This window comes from Pipistrellus kuhlii, unplaced genomic scaffold, assembly GCF_014108245.1.
Source record: "Pipistrellus kuhlii isolate mPipKuh1 unplaced genomic scaffold, mPipKuh1.p scaffold_m20_p_17, whole genome shotgun sequence".
Lineage (NCBI taxonomy): Eukaryota > Metazoa > Chordata > Mammalia > Chiroptera > Vespertilionidae > Pipistrellus > Pipistrellus kuhlii.
In genome coordinates this window covers 20,137,882-20,157,935 of record NW_023425482.1, presented here as the reverse complement: position 1 = coordinate 20,157,935, position 20,054 = coordinate 20,137,882, and the positions used below count along the sequence as shown (strand labels likewise).

The following is a 20,054-nucleotide window of genomic DNA, read 5'->3' as shown; positions in this document are numbered from 1 at the left end:
TTTTCTGTCCGATATGCTGCTGTATCCCGCCCCTACCAACATGCATGCCCAGGCCCAAGAGGAGCTTTGTCACTTTTTGGAAGAAGTGGACATTACAGTATTCAATCCCAGATCCGTCTCTCTAGGCCCTCACAACGCACGCCCCGCCGCTGCGCCCATAAAGGTGTGCGACTTGCTCCCCAGCGGCCTCCGAGGGGCCGCGCGCGGGGGCCTCTGGGAAGTGTAGTCCGCGCGCTCGCCGGACCCCTGGGTTGCAGGAGCGAGACTCCGCGTGCGCAGGCGCACTTCCGGCTCGGCCCGGGCGCTGCGGCCATTGTCCAGCCCCGGGGCTAGGGCTAAGGAGGCTGCGGGCCTCACCTCCGCACAGAAGAATTGGAGAGGACTGGACCTGGGGAGAGGGGGCGAGAGGAGCCGGCCCAAACCTTGGGTGGGCCTGGGGTCACAAACCCCGGAAACTCCAGGAGGCAGTGATTGCGAGTGTGCGGGTCGGAGCGGCACCTCCCACGAGTTTGGCGCTTGTCCGCGGGGCCGCGCCCCCACCGTCCTGCGGGTGGGACTGGGCGTGGCCGGAGGAGGGTGTCCTCGATTCCGTAAGCGTTTCATTTGGGGGAGAGGGTGCTGCAGGCCCCCGCGGGGCCCCGGCACCTCCCCACCCCTCTCCCAGGAGAAGTGTCTGCGGGGCGGAGGCGGGCCCCGCGGGACGGGGCTGGGGGCGGGGGGTGCCGCGGGGTGAGCGGGCCCTTTCTTCTCTCCCCAGGCCCTCCGACTGGGAACCCGGCCGGCGAGGCAAGGATGGCCCCGAGGCCTCCGGCGGAGGCGCCCCAGGTGAGCTGCACGGACTTTCCCACCCCGGGAGTGTTTGGAGCAGTCATTGTTCTCCTTGGGAGACTACGTGTCCTGGCCCGATCTCCCCCTCGGAGCCTCCCGCCCCTGTGCGACCCGAGGTGTCCAGAGCTGTGGGGTGGAGGAGACTAGGGCCGACTTCTGGGAGGAGTTGAGTGGATGTGTTGGAAGGTGTCAGTGTTGAGATTCCTGAGTGCTAAGCCAATTCCTTGAACTCTTGTCAATAAGGAATGGAAGGGGGCGGGGAGGGAGGGGTGACAGGATAGGAGGATAGGACACTGTCCCGGAGGAAGTGACTGTCAGTGAGTGTAGGAGAGAGGAGCCAAGCTTCTGACCAAGGAAGGCTGGTCTGGATTTGCCGAGGAAGAGGCTGGAGACGGGCTTTCTTGGGCAAGAAGTGGAGCTGGGGGGATACAAGGAGGACGCATCCCAGAGCTCTCCGTGTCTTTTTCTGCTCTAACAGATAGAATAGCGCACATCCCTACATGTCCAGCCTTCGGTGTAGTTAGTATGAAGCTGACTTGAGAGGGAGAAGGCATTTTATAGAAGCATCACAACTCTGAGGTTGTCCATTGGACTTACATAGAGTGTGTGGGTGAAATATAACAAGGTCCAGATGGTATTTAATCCACACTCTCTTTAGAATTAAGGAAAAATCATATTCTAATTGTTATGTGTGTGAGGCAAGATCGATCCAGATACTTTTTTTTTTTTTTTAGTTCGGAGAGGAAGGGAAAGGGAGAGAGAGAAAAACATCAATGATGACAGAGAATCACCCTGTACTGGGAATTGAGCCTGCAACCCAGGCATGTGCCCTGTCCAGGAATCCATCCATGACTTCCTGGTTCATAAGTGGATGCTCAACCACTGAGCCATACTGCTGTGCTGGGTTGCCTTTTTTTTTTTTTTTTTTTTTTTTTTTTTTTTTTTTGCGGGGAGCAGGGGAGGGGAGGCTTTTTAATGGTGAAAGTGGGTTTGTGTTCTGAGCAGTGAGTTTTAGGGACTGCTTTAAGCTTCGTTTTTAAAGTTATGTTTCCCAAGCACTCTGGTTCAGTTGTACTATTTTCATAGACTGGCCCGATAGTCCACCAAACTCCGGCTGAAGGACAGAATAGAGCAGTGAACCTACAACAGGGACTTTTCAGGCAGAGATTTCCCTTCATCGGTGGTTCCCTTTCCCTGAGCATAGCCCTTGGGAATGCAAAAGATGAGTAATTGAGTCATGTGACAACTTATCCCAGAAATTAACTAGTGGGGGAGACAGCTCCTGCAGAAGTAGAGCTCGGAAGAGATGGTGCCAAGCATTGTTGGAGAGGTCCAGAGACTGCTGTGAGTGCAGAGGGGGGAGCGGAAACTCTGCCTCTGGGAAAGTCAGCAGGGACGCCTTTGCATAGAGCATAAAGCGGGTGTAATTGAAGGGGTTGAGGTAGAGCTGGTTGACTGTGGGTCAGGGGAGTTGGGAGGCAAAAAGACGAGGGACATTTTCATGAAACCGTTGTCCTGTGAGACTGTGGGTGTAGCTTGTAGGCAATGGTTAGATGAGAATAGAAAGGAGTTTGGACTTTTTTATTTTGGCCTTTGTAACCCATTTATTCCTGTATGTACTCATTCAGCAGATAATCATTGAACCCTATGATGTATTAAGACACTTTCTACGTGGCTAGGATACATCAGTGAACAAAATTGATAAAGGTCTCTGCTTTTGTGGAGCTTACATCCTAGAAGTTGTAGACAGAAAAATTATATGATATCCTAGAAGGTGATGGTACCTCAGAAAAATAATTAAAAGTAGGAAAAGGTAAGGAGGATTGAGTGGGAGATGTCAGAGCTTGTGGTAGGTAGGACTGCAATTTTAAATAGGATGTAAGCTTATTCTTGTTGGTGACATCTGAGCAGACTTAAAGGAGATCTGGGGAGGAGTTCTCCGGAAACACCCAGATGTGTGTCTGGTGTGTTCAGGGAGCAGCAAAGAGCCTAGTATATCTTGAGCCAATGTTTTTGAGCAGGGAACTAGTATAGTTTCTTATTACTTTTAAAGATTGTTGTGAATAATGAAGTATAGGAGCAAGAGTTTGAAAGTCAGAGCTCTTTTAGGGGTGTGGCTAGCAAATACCGGAAGTGGTCCACAGTGGGAGGGGAATGGGAGCAGAGATGAGTGAGGGGGATACCCTGAAAATCCTATATATACGTAAACACTGCGTATTTTCTTCCTTATATGTGTACTACATAATAGTTAGGAATAAGAAAGGTGTTTACCATTCTTAAAGTTGAAGCCACCAGAACAGTAAGTCAAAATCTCTTCCTCTAAGACCTATTTCAAAAGTATGATTCTTTTCCTGACTTTTCTATGTCTTATACTACCTTTTTTTTTTTTTTTTAATCCTCACCTGAGAATATGTTTCCATTGACTTTTAACAGAGAGCGAGAGTAAGGGAGAGAGAAACATTGATCAGTTGCCTCCCACACAAGCCTGCACCTGGGATCGAATCCACAATCTAAGCATGTGCCCTGGCTGGGAATCAAACCACCACCCTCCAGTGTATGGGACAGTGCTCCAATTAACCAAACCACCTGGCCAGGGCTGTATTACTTTTATTTTAATAAAATATACCTTATTAAATATACCTTAAATATATCATATAGATCTTTTTTTAACAACAAAAAAAGTCATTTATGTTATCTCTTCTTTAACATCTCTATTTGTTGTGACAAATTTCCCTTTTTTTCTACTTGCACATAATTTTCCCTTAAACATTTCCAATTATAATATTTTAAAATTCATATGTTTTTTATGAGGTTTATTTTTTAAATCACTTTTAATGGCTGTATTATATTACTTTGCATGGACATACCAAATTTGTCTAACCATTCCTCATAAAACATTTTGGATGTTTCTAAAATTTTTACTATTATAAATAATACTCATTTCTATGTAAATCAATATTTTAAAATTATTAATGAGGTGGGGTTTTTTGTTTTGTTTTGGTATAAAGTCTTTGAAATCCAGTGTGTATTTTGCACTTGCCACACATCTGATTTGGACTAGCCACATTGCAAGTGCTCAGTAGCCACATGTGGCTAGTGGTTTACTGATTACCGTATTTTTCGGACCATAAGACGCACTTTTTTTCCCCCCCAGAAGTGGGGGGGAAAAGTCCCTGCGTCTTATGGTCCAAATATAGCCTACACATATACTTTTTAAAAAAAGTTTTTTTACTTGCCCGGCTCTGTGTGGTCTTTGTGTGCTTGCCCGGCTCTAAAATGGTTCTAAATGCTGCTGTTTACTTTACAGGGTTGATTACATGTGTTTATGACTGTGATGTTGGGTTTTAATGCACATAAAATATTTTAGGACACTATTTGTTTCAGAATCTTTTTTTCTTCATTTCCCTTCTCTAAAAACTGGTGCATCTTATGGTCCGGAGCGTCTTATGGTCCGAAAAATACGGTAGCTTAGATCTAGAATGTTATTGTCTGACTTAATGGCATTTTTGGCATGGGAGAATTTGAGCTAGATTTGAACAATGAAGAGGAAGGATTGTATATAGGAGACACTTTTTAGGCTCTAAAGGAAAAAGGAAGAATCAAGGATGAGGTCCAGATTTCCCGTTGGGACATGTAGATGGTGATGCTGTTAGCCTAAATAGGGCATCTGTGTATGTGTGTAAAAGCTAACAGTGATTTTCTTCTCTCCACACCCAGTTGATAGGTATGCTATTGATCTGCACCTTACCAAACTGTCAATGGTCTATGAGTACTTGAGTAGAAACACTATATTCTATGCCAGTAAAATTAATGTGTTCTAATTGGGCAAACTAACCCAGTCTTTGGGTGGTGGTTTTTATAAATGAGATTATTTTTACACATTGACTGCCATTCTCTAGTTTTCAGGTTAGTAAAGTTTCCATTTTCTGAGTTATAGTTTGAGCTGATTTTTCCTCCAGAATTGGTATATGTTAGAGTTGGATTACTTTTTTTTTTATTTAATCACCTAGAACAGTTTCCCAAAGTGTGGTACGCGTACCCCCAGGGGTAGGGGAAGAGTTTGGTGGGGGTATGCGTTGCACCGGAGTTTGGTGGGGATATGCACTGCACCGGGCTTAGCTGCGCCTAATTTTACGTTCTCATGAGTACGAGGGGTACTCAGCGTTACGAAAATTATAGAAGGGATACACATATGTCAAAAGTTTGGGAAACACTGGCCTAGAACATGGTTAGAGAGAGCAAAAGCTGGGGAGCAGGAGGATGGGGTGGGGGGACACATGTCCTTTGGTGCACAGGACAACGCTCAACCAACTGAGCTACTCTGAGTGGGCTGGATAACTTTAAATTAGCACATGTTAGCCTTTCTGGAAGGGCCCTATCTACCCTTCTGCTCTTACAACTCTTACTTCTTGCTCTGGTCAGTGTGGCCTGAGACAAGGTCTTGACCCTCTAGGACAGTGGTTCTCAACCTTTCTAATGCTGTGACCCTTTAATACAGTTCCTCATGTTGTGAACCCCAATCATAAAATTATTTTTGTTGCTATTTCATAATTGTAATTTTGCTACTGTTAATAAATCGTAATGTAAATATCTGTATTTCCAATGGTCTTAGTCCACCCTGCTAGCGGTTCTCAACTTATGGGTCGTTGAGAACTGCTGCTATAAGAGATGATTGTGGCATGGACTAGGGTGAGGATGGTAGAATAGGGGAAAGTAGGGAGGAATTAAAGGTTTGTAAACATGATCAAATTTGTGTTTTAGAGAAGGACCTTCCACCGCTTTCCACTGGGGATTGTGCCCACAACTCAGGCATGTGTCCTGACCAGAACCAAACCATGACCTTCCCAGTTCGTAGGTCAGCACTCAACCACTGAGCCACACCAGCTGGGCTCGTTGGCATTTTTTATTCAGTGCGTGTGGTCAAGTCAGACACCTAGTAAATACAAGTGACACGGTATTTTACATGGCACAGTCAGATCCTTGACCTGGTCAGAAAAATTTGCCACGTCTCAACCCTTCCCTATTCCTGTGGGGACACAGCCACAGGGATAGGATGTGGAGGAGCCAGTGTTCGTATGAATGCAGTCATTCCTGTTTCTCTAAAATTCAGATCTCTGCCATCTCCTCAAGGCTGAACTCAGGAAACAGATGTGTGGTATGGGTCAGGCTCTTGCTGAACACTAGTGTTTTAGAGTTTAGAAACAAATTTATAGTAGCTGCCCTCATAATGCTCACCATCTAACTAGAAAAACAAGCATTCGGATAATTGTGTGTGCGCGCCAGCGGGCGTAAAGGACACAATACAGTGATCAGCCCTCCAGTGGGGGATCAGAAGGTTTCAGTGAAAATCTGCTAACCAAGACCTGAAGTATAAAGTGGAATTAGCAAGGGAAAAACTACTGGGAGGGTGGGGAGAGAATGATATTTCCCAAGAACAAAAAAACACAGTTAGGCTGTGGCCAAGCACATAGGGAGAAGTGTATGGACTAAGGCAGAAATTGTCTTTACCATAGCTTTATATATATATATATATATATATATATATATATATATATATATATATATATAACATTCATAACCATTATTACATTTTTAAAAATTTTTTTTAATATACTTTATTGATTTTTTTTTACAGAGAGGAAGAGAGAGGGATAGAGAGTTAGAAACATCAAAGACAGAGAATCATCGATCAGCTGCCTCCTGCACACCCCCTATTGGGAATGTGCCTGCAACTAAGGTACATGCCCTTGACCGGAATCAAACCCGGGACCCTTCAGTCCACAGACTGACGCTCTATCCACTGAGCCAAACCGGTTTTGGCTACCATAGCTTATTGTATCCCTCTTGAGATAGAAATCTAACCAGAACCAAAGGAGAAATTTCAAATAGGGCATGGTGACAGATGTCTCGTGGCTTACCAAGGCCTAACAAGGCAAGCAAAAACCAACCCACAAGCATCATGGAGGACCCTCAGCTACCCTTGTTTCTTTGGGGAGGAGAGGAGAAAGTGATCAGAATGGAATAAGACCTTTGACCTAGCAATTCCAATTCTAGCTAGCTATCCTAGAGAAGTTCTAGCATAATTGCACAAACAGTATTTAATGCAGTAATGTTTGCACTAGCAAAATATTGTAAATAATCCAAATATCTATTAACAGGACGTTGTTCATTTATTCATTCTCAGGGTATTTGTCAGCATTCACTATCGGTCAAGGTATATAACTGGTGAAGACAGATAAAGTTCTCATGGAGCTCATAGTAGGGGAGACAGACAGGCTAACAAGTAAGCAGTCTCAGATAGTGGTGAGAAGTAAGGTATCCTTTTTAATCTATTTGGTTCCTGAGTTAAGGTGGCAGGAATTTGGACAGTGAGAGATAACTGTGTCAGGAAGAAACTGAAACATGGTAATATGATGGAGAGTAAATTAAAGGAAGGTGCTGAGACAGCTTTTCTGAGGAAGTGATGCTGGAGATAAGGCTGAAATGACTAGTAGTAACTAGTTGTCAACCATGTAGAGATTCTAGAGGGAGAGAAAGTAGCAAGCATAAAGGCCCAGGTGGGAGCAAACTTGAAGTATCCAATGATCAACAAGTTCAGCATGGCTAGAGCCCAGGGAGTGGTGGGGAGTTTTGAATTTTATTCTTAATGCAATAGGTGCTGTTGGCTTTAGGTAATGGGAATATTGTGATACTATAGAGTCTGTGAAGTAAGTCAGAGGATTAAGGTGAAGTTATATGTATTGCTGTGGGAAGATCTCTAAGATCTCCTAACTATTACATAGTTAATTGTAAAAATAAGTTGTGGAACACTATTTATGGTATTTCACAAAACAAGACACTGTGTACAAAGAAACATGGAATAGGGATTCTCTAAGTGTATGCACCAAACTGTTAACAGTGGTTATTTCAAGGGTTTAAATTAGGATTGGTGATGGGGATGAAGGAGGGCTGCCACTGACACTTTTTACTTCCCACCATATTTGGATTTTGTAACAAAAGGAGGTACATGAGCCGGGAGCTTCCTGATTGTATAAAAAGGCTTGGCTTTGAAAGGAAATACAACAAAAGCTAAGGATTGCAGGACACACTGCTCCTCATGACTTTCTGGCCTGAATGTTAGATTTCTTTATGTAAGTATGTAAACAACTACATGTAACTGAACATTATCCCCTCAGAATATTAAATATATGGCTGGGACTGGTTTGGCTCAATGGATAGAGCGTCGGCTTGAGGACTGAAGGGTCCCGAGTTCGATTCCTGTCAAGGGCATGTACCTTGGTTGCAGGCATATCCCCAGTAGGGGGTGTGCAAGAGGCAGCTGATCGATGACTCTCTCTCATCGATGTTTCTAACTCTCTATCTCTCTCCCTTCCTCTCTGTATAAAACCAATAAAATATATTTTTTTAAAAAGAATATTAAATGTATGATCATCGTTTCTAATAGACTCTACAGTATGTTCCCTATATTGCCATGAGAATGTTTGTGTGAATGAATATTCCTTGAGCAGGAATGTGATCCTACAGGAATCAATGACATTCAAGGATGTGGCTGTGGACTTCACCCAGGAAGAATGGCACCACGTGGCCCCTGCTCAGAGGCGCTTGTACAGGGATGTGATGCTGGAGAACTACCGCAACCTGGTTTCTCTTGGTAAGGACCACATCCCAATGTCTCGCCTATTGGTGGGCCTTTCCTTTCTCAGTTACTATGGTTGTGGAGCTCTGTGACTGTAGCTTGGGTGGCTGTGAGCAGGGTGTGGGCGTTCAGGGTCAGAGCTTGTTCATCTTTTTGGGACCAGCCTTATGGGTTTCTGAGCCTGCTCTTTAGGTAAAAGGTCTTTCTTTTGCAGAACTGGGCGTAGGCCATTTGGTTGCATAATTCCCTCAAGTTGTCCATTTTCTTTTCCTTCAGAGTTCACGAGGGTCAAGGACCACTACTGACTTGCAAGAGGCTTTTTTGTCCATTTGCACAAACAAACAAATCCTCTGTTTTTACCCGTGAGCAGGTTATCAAGCTTCCAAGCCAGAGGTGATCTTCAAACTGGAGCAAGGAGAAGAGCCATGGCTATCAGAGGGCGAAATCCAAAGATCTGTCTGTCCAGGTAAACGAGTGAGGATCAGGCGTGTGGGAATCCGTGCAGACAGTGGCAAAGCTGAGGGAGTGGGGAGCACTTTCAGATTGCTGCCCTGGGAGCTCACAGAAGGCAGAAGAGGCTGAGCTCTCATGACACCCCTGTATATCTCCCTTCCCCAGTGGGTGCTCCTGCTGCTGGTCGGTCTTAGAGGAAAAGATACCACTTTGTTCTACACTGAGTATGCCATTTCTCCTGTCCTATAACCCTACTTTCTGGATTATTTTCTCCTCCGGTATCCTCAGGCTCCCATCTCATTATTTAGCGATCTCTTTTCTTACTCACTCAGCCATAATTGAACTTCCGTGTCTCCTTCTTGTTTCGTCTTACCGCTCTCACTCTCAGCTGCCCAGACTTGTAGGAAATATCCACAGCCTTGACTCTTCCTCCCTTCACAACTTGTCTTAGACTTCTTTCCCTCACTACACCTGTCTAGGGAGGAACATGGTCTTCCATCCATTCTATGGTCATGTTGATTTGATTCATTGCCTCTCTCCACTGTTCCTAGAATATCACTCTCTCCTGGTCTCCCACCTGGATATGTGCTTCTTGGTTTGAGGTCTTTGGCTTTTCTTGCTTTTCCTTCTAAGCAAATATGCCTTAAGGACTCTGTCCTCCAGGTTCCTCCCCCTTCTTTGTTACAAAAAGGGTGCCTGCCTTCTGGTGGTTGCAGCTCTTTATTTATACTATAGACTCAAAAATCATCCTTGCTTATACCCTGGTCATTTATTCCTTTTCACAGAACACTTTCACTCGGAAGTCCCACTCAGTTCTTATTAAAGTATAAAATCTGAATGAATCATCTTGCCCATCACTCCTTTCTACCCTGACCTGTTAGAAACCTTTTAGTATTTCTAATCTCTCAGACCAGACACCATAGTCAGTTTAGTCTTTTTCTTTCAACCCAGGTTATTTTCCTTCTTTGAGAAGTTATCTTAGATTTTCCTGCCTTTAACTTCTGCTGGTGTCATCTTCAACCAAACCCCAGGCTTAGATTACTATAATTTCCAGTTAAAATTACTCCCTCCATCTTTTTTATAATCCATATATATATATATTTTTTTTTATTATTGATTTCAGAGAAGGAGAGGGAGAGATAGATGGAAACATCAATGATGAGAGAGAATCATTGATATGTTGTCTCATGCACATATCTCTCACTGGGGATTGAGCCCATAACCCGGGCATGTGCCCTTGACCAGAATCGAACTGGGTACCCTTTGTCCCCCATGCCAATGCTCTATCCATTGAGCCAAACCGATTAGGGCTGTCAATTTATCTTTTATGTATTTCCAAGTAAGTTGCAGGTGAGTATATTTCATTCCTACATTTTTTCATGTGCATATCATTAACTAGAGTTCAATAATTGTTAATGGCTTTTAGAGATCAATTTATTAGGCAGATTAAATAAATCTTTTTTGGTTAAGCAAGGTGACTAATGTAGAATCAGAGCTCAAATAGACAAAATCCACACCCCAGTTGTAAGGACAAGAATGATTTGCCTCCTGAAATATTTTTTTAAAATATATTTAATTGATTTTTTACAGAGAGGAAGAGAGAAGGATAGAGAGTTAGAAACATCAATGAGAGAGAATCATCGATCAGCTGTGTCTTGCACACCACCCATTGGGTACGTGCCCACAACCAAGGTACATGCCCTTGACCGGAATCAAACCTGGACCTCCAGTCCGCAGGCCAACACTCTATCCACTGAGCCAAACCAGCTTCGGCTGAAATATTTTTCTCAGTGTGTGACATCTAGCCCTTAATCTACAAGTGTAACAAAGAATCATTTCTATTAGATCACTGGCTGCAGATTTTTCACTTCAGGTTTGACTATCTGGAGTCTCAGAGATGACATTTAAAGAAATTATAAAATAGATATATTAAGGAAATATATCTATTTCTGAAAGCTCACAGAAGGGCAGAAGAGGCTGAGCCCTCATGACACCTCTGTATATCTCTCTTCCCCAGTAGGGTGCTCCTGCTGCTGGTCAGTCTTAGAGGAAAAGATACCACTTTGTTCTACACTGAGTATGCCATTTCTCCTGTCCTATAACCCTACTTTCTGGATTATTTTCTCCTCCGGTATCCTCAGGCTCCCATCATTATTTAGTGATCCCTTTTTTTACTCACTCAGACATAATTGAACTTCCGTGTCTCCTTGTTTCGTCTTACTGCTCTCACTCTCAGCTGCCCAGACTTGTAGGAAATATCCACAGATTTGACTCTTTCTCCCTTCACAGCTCTATTTCTGACAGCTCACAGAAACCAGTTTATTAAATGGACAGCAGGCATAGAGAGCAAATACGATCCTGCAAGATGGACTGTGATCCTTTTTTCTTTGTATCTATGCCTAACACTCTCTTAATCACTTATCTCTTTACTCCCTAATCAGCCTCCTAGCTGGGCATCCTAGTTTTGAACTTATCATTCACTCTGGATTTGCAGTCTGTATTATCATATATTTTCACTCTTCCTTTCCTAGATTTTGGGTATTCTCCCTAAGCCACATGGCTGATTTTAAAACAGAGTCATGTATAATTTGAATCTCATTTTCTCATTCCTATGGTAGCAGTTTGTCTCAACAGGAGGGAATAGGGGACTTTTGCACTTTGGATTTCTTTCAGACTGGAAGACTAGGCCTGTGGCCAAATCATCAAATCTACAGCAGAACATATCTGAAGTATCCCTTCACACAGATGGTCTCTCACGTGCCACGTTAGAAGATGTGAGTAATCAGTTAGAGAGGCACCAGGAAAACTGGAAGAGGTATCTGGGGCCAGATGTATCCACCCAGAAGAAAATAATCACACCAGAGAAAACCTTTGAGCATAATAAATTTGGTGAAAACTCTAGATTGAACACAGATCTGGTCACACAACTGAACATTCCTTCAAGGTCTAGTGAATGTGATACGCTTGGAATCAATTTGGGACATAATTCAGACTTACTTAATCAGAATAATATCCTTGTAAAAAAGAAACCTTATAAATGTAATAAATGTAGAAAAGCTTTTATTCATAGATCATCACTTACTAAACATGAGAAAACTCATAAAGGAGAGGGAGCTTTTCCCAATGGTACAGATCAGGGAATTTATGGTGGAAAGAAACACCATGAATGTACTGACTGTGGAAAAACCTTCCTCTGGAAGACACAGCTTACTGAGCATCAAAGAATTCACACAGGGGAGAAACCCTTTGAATGTAATGTGTGTGGGAAGGCCTTCAGGCATAGTTCATCCCTTGGTCAGCATGAGAATGCACATACTGGAGAGAAGCCCTATCAGTGTAGTCTCTGTGGGAAAGCCTTTCAGCGCAGCTCCTCCTTGGTTCAACACCAGAGAATTCACACTGGAGAGAAACCATATCGATGTAACTTATGTGGAAGGTCTTTTAGGCATGGCACATCCCTCACTCAACATGAGGTCACACATAGTGGAGAGAAACCCTTTCAATGTAAGGAATGTGGGAAAGCCTTTAGTCGATGTTCTTCCCTTGTCCAGCATGAGAGGACTCATACTGGAGAGAAACCTTTTGAATGTAGCATATGTGGGAGGGCTTTTGGTCAGAGCCCATCCCTTTATAAACATATGAGGATTCATAAGAGAGGGAAACCTTACCAAAGCAATAACTACAGCATAGACTTCAAGCACAGCTCATCTCTTACTCAAGACGAAAGCACTCTGACTGAAGTAAAATCTTACCATTGTAATGACTGTGGGGAAGACTTCAGTCACTTTACAGACTTTTCTGACCATCAGAAGATCCATGCTGGAGAGAGCCCCTATGATTGTGAGCAGACCTTCAGTCAACAATCTATTTCTCATCCTGGAGAGAAGCCCTATCAGTGTAATGTATGTGGGAAAGCTTTCAAAAGGAGTACAAGTTTCATAGAACATCACAGAATTCATACTGGAGAAAAACCCTATGAATGTAATGAATGTGGAGAAGCCTTCAGTCGGCGCTCATCACTTACTCAACATGAGAGAACCCACACAGGAGAGAAACCCTATGAATGTATTGACTGTGGGAAAGCCTTCAGTCAGAGTTCATCCCTCATTCAGCATGAGAGAACTCATACTGGAGAAAAACCCTATGAATGTAATGAATGTGGGCGAGCCTTCCGAAAGAAAACCAATTTGCATGATCATCAGAGAATTCATACTGGAGAAAAACCCTATACTTGTAAGGAGTGTGGGAAAAACTTCAGTCGAAGCTCAGCTCTCACTAAACACCAGAGAATTCATATGCGAAATAAACTCTAAGAACCTTGGAATTTTTTAAATGTGCAGAAAGCTTTAGCTAAAATATTCATACTCAGTGTCAAAGGATTCTTGCTGGATAAAAAATTTGAGAATGTCACGATTCATGTGTATGTTATGTTGTGTTCAGAGAAAACTTTGCTAATAGACAATTTTTTCAATAAATAAAAGACACATTCTTAGATCTGGTTATGAACTTTTATAAAAATAACTACAAACATAATACATAACCTGTTGAAGATGCTATGTTTATATATTGAACTTTATAAAACTTTTTAACATTTGCAGATTACAAACTTTCAACAATTTGACTTGTAACTGTTACTGTTGACAGCCTTTTTTATAGATAAAATTCCTGCATTAGTGACCAAAACTCAATTTAAAAATTGCTTGACAACTACATTCAGTTGCAGTTCTTATATTGAATGCACCATGGAAACCAATTCCACCTCCAGAAATTCATCATTCAAAGAATTAGCTGTCCAGCTACTTCATTGTACAGATGAAGAAACTGAAAACCAAAGATGTGAAATAGTTTGCACAGAATGCTGCAGCTTATGATGGTAAAACTGGTGTAGGATGCAGGTCTCCTGGCTCTTTGGCCCCAGAGTCTTGACACTGAAAAGCTAATTTGGAATTCAGAGGGCTTTTAAATAAATTTTAATTCAGATGCACAAACATTTAATGAGCACTTAAGAATTCATAAAAGCATAAGAGGCAGCAAGATATGTTTAAATTTGTCACAAACTTATTTAAAGCAACTTGGTAGAAGCTTAAAACCAAAATGTTAACAGAAACTGTAAATGGTTGAACTACTGGCAACTTTTCCATTTCCCAAGTATCATAATTATACTTTCAACTAACATTTCAGTTTTATAAAACTATTAAGTCCTCTATTCTGCACTGCCCCAAGCTTCCTATATTGGATCAATGAGAAAACAACACAAAACTAAGACAAGAATTTTCCCCTAAATTTGTGGACAAGTATAAATTCAGGTACCTCTTGCCATAAAATTTGCCTTTAAATTAACACGTGCCAAGGGAATATTTCACCATAAAAATAACTTTTTTAAGCTTGTGGCGCTTTCCCATCAGTAAAGCCTGAGAGCTACGTTTCAGTATCCCACTCAAATCCTTAGTGTCCCGTAGGGGAATTCATAGGCTATCCTAAAGGAATTTCAAGAAGCTTTGTTGGTTCATTGGCACTAACAATGCAAATAAATTTAGGATCAATTGTGGACATTGACCCCTTTCATACAAGAGCATCTCTCTAAAATAAGCCAATTTTCCCGCCTTGATGAGTCACTGGGAGGAGTGATATGAGTGGTGGTGATGGTGAAATCTTTCCTTCTGGCTTTCTTGCATGCCAAGTAATAGGATCCATTTCCTTATCTCACCCTGAATAATACAAGGCAGCTCCCAAACATTCTTCATAGTTCTTTGCAGGGAAACGTGCCTGGGGGTTGAAATATGGCATGTCTAGCCCATTGTCTATCACATATGGAGCAAGATGGGATATTCCCTAGCCGACCTGCCCTTCTAAGACAATCATTCAAAACATGGCTTGTTTATGGTATTCCATGCTGAGTGCACACACAATGCCAAAGTCAAGCTTATATTGTCTGATACATAATTTGACAATATGTAATTATACTCAAACCTTCCCCCATTGATTGGCCAAGATGCCTAACAGGAACTCATTTTGCTGCTGATTGTTTGGGGATCCCCATAGTGGACTATGTGTAAGAATGGCATGAATAACCAATTGAGTGCTACCCTACTTTTAAGTTTATAAAGACTTTAGGTCTAGCCGAAACCGGTTTGGCTCAATGGATAGAGCGTCGGCTTGGGGACCGAAAGGTCCCAGATTTGATTCCGGTCAAGGGCATGTACCTTGGTTGCGGGCATATCCCCAGTAGGGGGTGTGCAAGAGGCAGCTGATCAATGACTCTCTCTCATCCATGTTTCTAACTCTCTATCTCTCTCCCTTCCTCTCTGTACAAAATCAATAAAATATATTAAAAACAAAACAAACAAACAAAACCCTTGTTTTCAAATCTTTCAGGTATATACCTGGAAGTGGAATTGCTGGGTCATTTGGTAAAAAAAAAAAAAAAAAAAAAAAAAGACTTTAGGTCTAGTAGACCCAAAGGAGACCACTGGTTTGTGTGTGGAGCCTGGCCTAGATCCAACCAATATCTGAATCTCAGCACATCTTCATTGACAGGGAGGGAGCCTAGGGTATATGAGTGGCTAACAGAGCAGAGGATTCCATGGTCCCAGCATCTTTGCACCATGCACTTATGATCACCTAGCTTTCTAGGCCACATGAAATGCATCCTTGTAACATCATTGTGTCCTTTCAATAAATAGCCTTCTTAGTTGAATAGGAGTCAGTTTGTCTATTTCAGTTTTCAGAAGTTGACTAAGAAAAGAGTGGCATATCAAGGAGGAGGGCTTAACTGCTAAACCCTTCACAGCCTGGTGAGTTAATAACAGCTACCATTTATTGAATGCTTACTACTTGAAAGACATTGTGCGAAGTACTTTATAGCTATCATTTCAGTTAATTCTTACAACTTCCCATTCTAGGTCTTGTGGTAACTATGGTCTATCTGCCCAGCTTTTTTCCTCTTTTCTTGTAATAATCCCTGCTGTACTGATCACAGGAATACAAATCAGGACATGCGTGGAGTATGGGATAGTTTTAGGGGAAAGCATGTGTCTAGTTGAGCCAATATCGGAGTCCTTTGCCAGGATTTTTTCAAAACAGTTAGCAGGGGAATTTTGATTTTGGCTTTCTAGGCTAGGAAGGTGAAAGCTAGAGCTACCTGGAGCCTGATTTCCTACCAGAGAGGGGAGGTCTCTTGTGGGAGAGGGTGCCACTGACGTGATGGTATTCTCATTACTAATCCCTGAAGTTTTTGGACCTGGCTCAATTTCTGAAGCAGTTTGTAGGATTCAGTGGGCTCCCCATTATCAGTCCAGTGATTCTCTCTTTTTGACTAAAGGCTAATCTGTTAGACTCTGTTTCTTTTTTTTTTCTTTCTTTTTTTAACATATTGGTTTGAGAGAGAGAGAGAGAGAGAGCGAGAGAGAGAGAGAGAGAGAGAGAGAGAGAGAGAGAAACAACAATGATGAGAGAGAATCTTTGATCAGCTGCCTCCTGCATGTCCCCTGTTGGGGATTGAGCCCACAACCCGGGCATGACCGGAATCAAACCAGGGACCCTTCAGTCTGCAGGCTGATGCTCTATCCACTGAGCCAAACCAGCTAGGGCTATACATAGTTTCTTGCATTAAAGAAATCTAATACATGTATTATGTCCTTGTGTTATAATGGTGGGAAGGGGATGGGGCCCAGAGATAAAATAACTCACCCCAGGTAGTACTGTCTATAGCAGATTTAGGCTTCTGACTCAGGACAGGCTGTATAGGCAAAGCTCTTAATCACTAACTGTTGTCTCCAGGGGCATGTTGGGTTCAAGGAGCTGTATATAGTGCAGTGTCATTTGGGGGTGAGTGGATAGAAGGATATGGTGATAGGTCAGAGATCAAGAGGAGACAAAATGGTGAAGGGCGTTGGAATTTTTTCCTGACTCAGTAAATCAAAATCCCTAAATTCACTCATAACCCTCATACCTTAATGTATCATTTCAATTCAGCCTATACTGTAGATAAAAATAATTTATCATACTTAAAGAAGAGCTTACATATGTTCTATGGTGCTACATAGTCTCAGTTTCCTTAAGTCCCCTATTGTGACAATTTTATAATAATGACAATTGAGTATTTTTATCTTTTTAAGCACTCCCACTTTTTTTTTTTTTTTTTTTTTTTTTTTTTTTTACAGAATCTTTTATGTTAATTTTTTAACATATCCAGAATGAGATAAAATATCCAAAGTGAGGTTGTTAGGTCAGCTTGTAGCAGTTAGTGTAACCAGATGGTGTGAGATTCAGATAAGATAGCCCAAGAGTAATCATCTCAACATTGCAAACAGGATCCAAAAGGAAAACCAGCCTCCCAATCCTGGGGAAGGTCCCAGGGTAGGCCTCTCCCCCAGAGCACCTAACACACCTCTTCCTATAGGAAAGATAAGAAAAACACATCTGCAGTTTGTATGCATATTGATGGTGGCCGTGTTCAGTTCTTTATAGCTGCTAAACCACTTAATTCTTACTCATCTTAAAAATGCAAATGTACCTGGCTGCCTTATTTCAACTAAATTGATGTCTCATATTTTCAGAGATAACTGTTAATGTCCATCATGGTGCCACAAATTGTGTGTGTGATTATTTGCTGTTCTTCCTCCACCTTGCACTAGATTATTATAACTTCCAGGATGGCCAAGTCCACATCTATTTTGCTAACTTTCTGTTTCCCCACTTAATTACTAGTATAGTGCTAGGGACATAGCAGGTATTTAATATAGTCTTGTTAAGTGAGCAATGAAGTAGAAATTTGTTGGTAGACAAAGTAGACTGGTTTGTAAATAAAAAGATTCTCAATCTTTTTAAAAAAATATTTTATTTATTTATTTATTTATTTATTTATTTTACAGAGAGGAAGAGAGAGGGATAGAGAGTTAGAAACATTGATGAGAAAAAAATCATCAATCAGCTGCCTCTTGCACACCCCCCACTGGGGATTTGCCCGCAACCAAGGTAAATGCCCTTGACCGGAATCGAACTCGGGACCTTTCAGTCCACAGGCCTACGCTCTATCCATTGAGCCAAACTGGTTTGGGCAAGATTCTCAATCTTGAAATCAGAATATTGTGAAAGAAAGCAGTAGATGCTATTTCTGGCAAAAACTTAGAAGTCTTGCAGGAGAAAAATGAGAGCTTGTACTGCTGGCAGGAGGGTAAATTGGTACAATTATTTTGAGAGTAATTTGGTAATTTTCAGTAAATTTGAAGCTAAGCATGCTTCATGACCCTAGACGAGATGTATACCCTAGACTAGAAATTCTCCTATATGAGCACAAAGACTTACATGAGCATGCTCATTGCAGTAATGTTTGAAATAGTGAAAATATGGACACAACACAAATGTCTGTCAGTAAGCGAATGGGTTAATAATTTGTAGCATATTCTTATATAATACAACACAATTTCTTAAATTAAGGAACCAGAGCATCTGGCAAAACATGCTATCTCTGCCTATTCCACTCCTGTGCCCATGCATTCTAAACATTTAATTTGTTCTTTTCTATGTCCTACTCTGGAAGGTAAGCTCCATGATAGCAGAGATTGGGGGTAGTGGGGGTATATGTTATTGAAACATAACATGCCTACAGAAAAGTACAAACAGCCAGTGAACAACTTGATGATTGAGGGTGGCTACTTTCGTATCCTGTCCCAGCATAGAATTTCAAATATTTAACAAATGGTTGGACTGAATGTACCTGTATTCACATGCCTACCATATTGAAAACAATTGAAAATAAAGTTATGGAGGATGTGAAAATCCTCATGTAAAAATCTATTAACCTATTTTTATCAACTCAAAAGTAGGAAGGAATTAAAATATCAGCTTCAGCCAAAACCGCTTTGACTCAGTGGATAGAGCGTTGGCCTGCAGACTGAGGGGTCCTGAGTTCAATTTCGGTCAAGGGCATGTACCCCCAGTGGTGAGTGTGCAGGAGGCAGCTGATCTGATGTTTCTGGCTCTCTATCTCTCTCCCTCTATGTAAAAAAATCAATAAAATATGTTTTTAGCCGGGACCGGTTTGGCTCAATGGATAGAGCGTCGGCTTGGGGACTGAAGGGTCCCGGGTTCGATTCCAGTCAAGGGCATGTACCTTGGTTGTGGGCATATCCCCGGTAGGGGTGTGCGAGAGGCAGCTGATAGATGACTCTCTCATCAATGTTTCTAGCTCTCTATCCCTCTCCCTTCCTCTCTGTATAAAATCAATAAAATATATATTTTTAAAAAAATATGTTTTTAAAAAATATATCAGCTTCAGAGTGGTGGTTTCCGCTGAAGCTAATGGGGAGAGGAATAAGAAGGAATAAAAGAAGGCTTAAACTCATATCTTTAAAATATATCTATATCTAAATGTATACATAAAATATATCTAAATGTAAGATATTTACATTTGTTAAAGGAGTATGATGCATAGTATTTACTGTATGTTCTTCTCTAAACCTTTAATAATTAAACTCAGCCTCTTGGTCTTATCTGGTCTCCCTATAAAGCCACCTGCTTTGTTCCCCTCAGAGTTATGAGCATGTTTAGCCTGTACATGTAGTGTGTCCAAAGGATTTAGGAGAAGGAAAAACAGACACTCATGCTCCCAAGGATGAGAAGCTGATCCAAGAAAGAAGAAAGAGTCCTTGCCCTAACCTAGCGGTCGGCAAACCGCAGCTCGTGAGCCACATGCAGCTCTTTGGCCGCTTGAGTGTGGCTCTTCCACAAAATACCACGGCCTGGGCGAGTCTATTTTGAAGAAGTGGCGTTAGAAAAAGTTTAAGTTTGAAAAATTTGGCTCTCAAAAGAATTTTCAATAGTTGTACTGTTGATATTTGGCTAGGTAGACTAATGAGTGTGCCGACCACTGGGCTAGAGGCATAGACTGCATGGACTAGTCTGCCCCACTGTGAATGAACACGGGACTGGGGTGAAACTGCCTAGACAATCACCCATCTCCCTGGGAGAGGACTTCCCTGTTGGGACAGGCCACTGGTCCCAGGTCAAACAGGACTAACCCAGGTGACCCGAACCTTCTTTTTCCTTCTCTCTGGTCCATCCAATGCTAAGAGAAGCCGGCTGGGCATATAGGCATCTAAGAATAAGGCATGAGCCCTCGCTGATGTTGCTGGAA

General features: G+C 42.1%; 1 protein-coding gene and 1 long non-coding RNA gene across 5 annotated transcripts; one reads left to right on the top strand and one right to left on the bottom strand.

Moving 5' to 3' along the window:
* The first annotated feature begins 212 nt into the window (after positions 1 to 212).
* On the top strand, positions 213 to 14,288 carry ZFP90 (ZFP90 zinc finger protein). Of its 4 annotated transcripts, none has more exons than XM_045582759.1 (5): positions 213 to 590; positions 758 to 825; positions 8,353 to 8,479; positions 8,835 to 8,930; positions 13,641 to 14,288. In XM_045582759.1, exons 2-5 carry the CDS (start codon positions 793 to 795, stop codon positions 13,703 to 13,705), a joined length of 321 nt encoding a protein of 106 aa, XP_045438715.1. In that variant the 5' UTR covers positions 213 to 590; positions 758 to 792; the 3' UTR covers positions 13,706 to 14,288. The 4 variants fall into 4 exon arrangements, with proteins under 4 accessions (XP_045438715.1, XP_045438714.1, XP_045438713.1 ...); XM_045582758.1 differs by lacking the exon at positions 13,641 to 14,288 and adding an exon at positions 11,591 to 13,411 and having other exon boundaries at positions 250 to 550; XM_045582757.1 differs by lacking the exon at positions 13,641 to 14,288 and adding an exon at positions 11,591 to 13,411 and having other exon boundaries at positions 250 to 590.
* LOC118720607 lies at positions 10,624 to 17,722 on the bottom strand. Its single transcript, XR_004988483.2, has 3 exons — positions 17,712 to 17,722; positions 15,775 to 15,781; positions 10,624 to 10,860 (listed from the first exon to the last, which is right to left on the bottom strand). It is a non-coding gene; the product is annotated as an uncharacterized LOC118720607 (long non-coding RNA).
* Between the last annotated feature and the right edge of the window lie 2,332 nt (positions 17,723 to 20,054).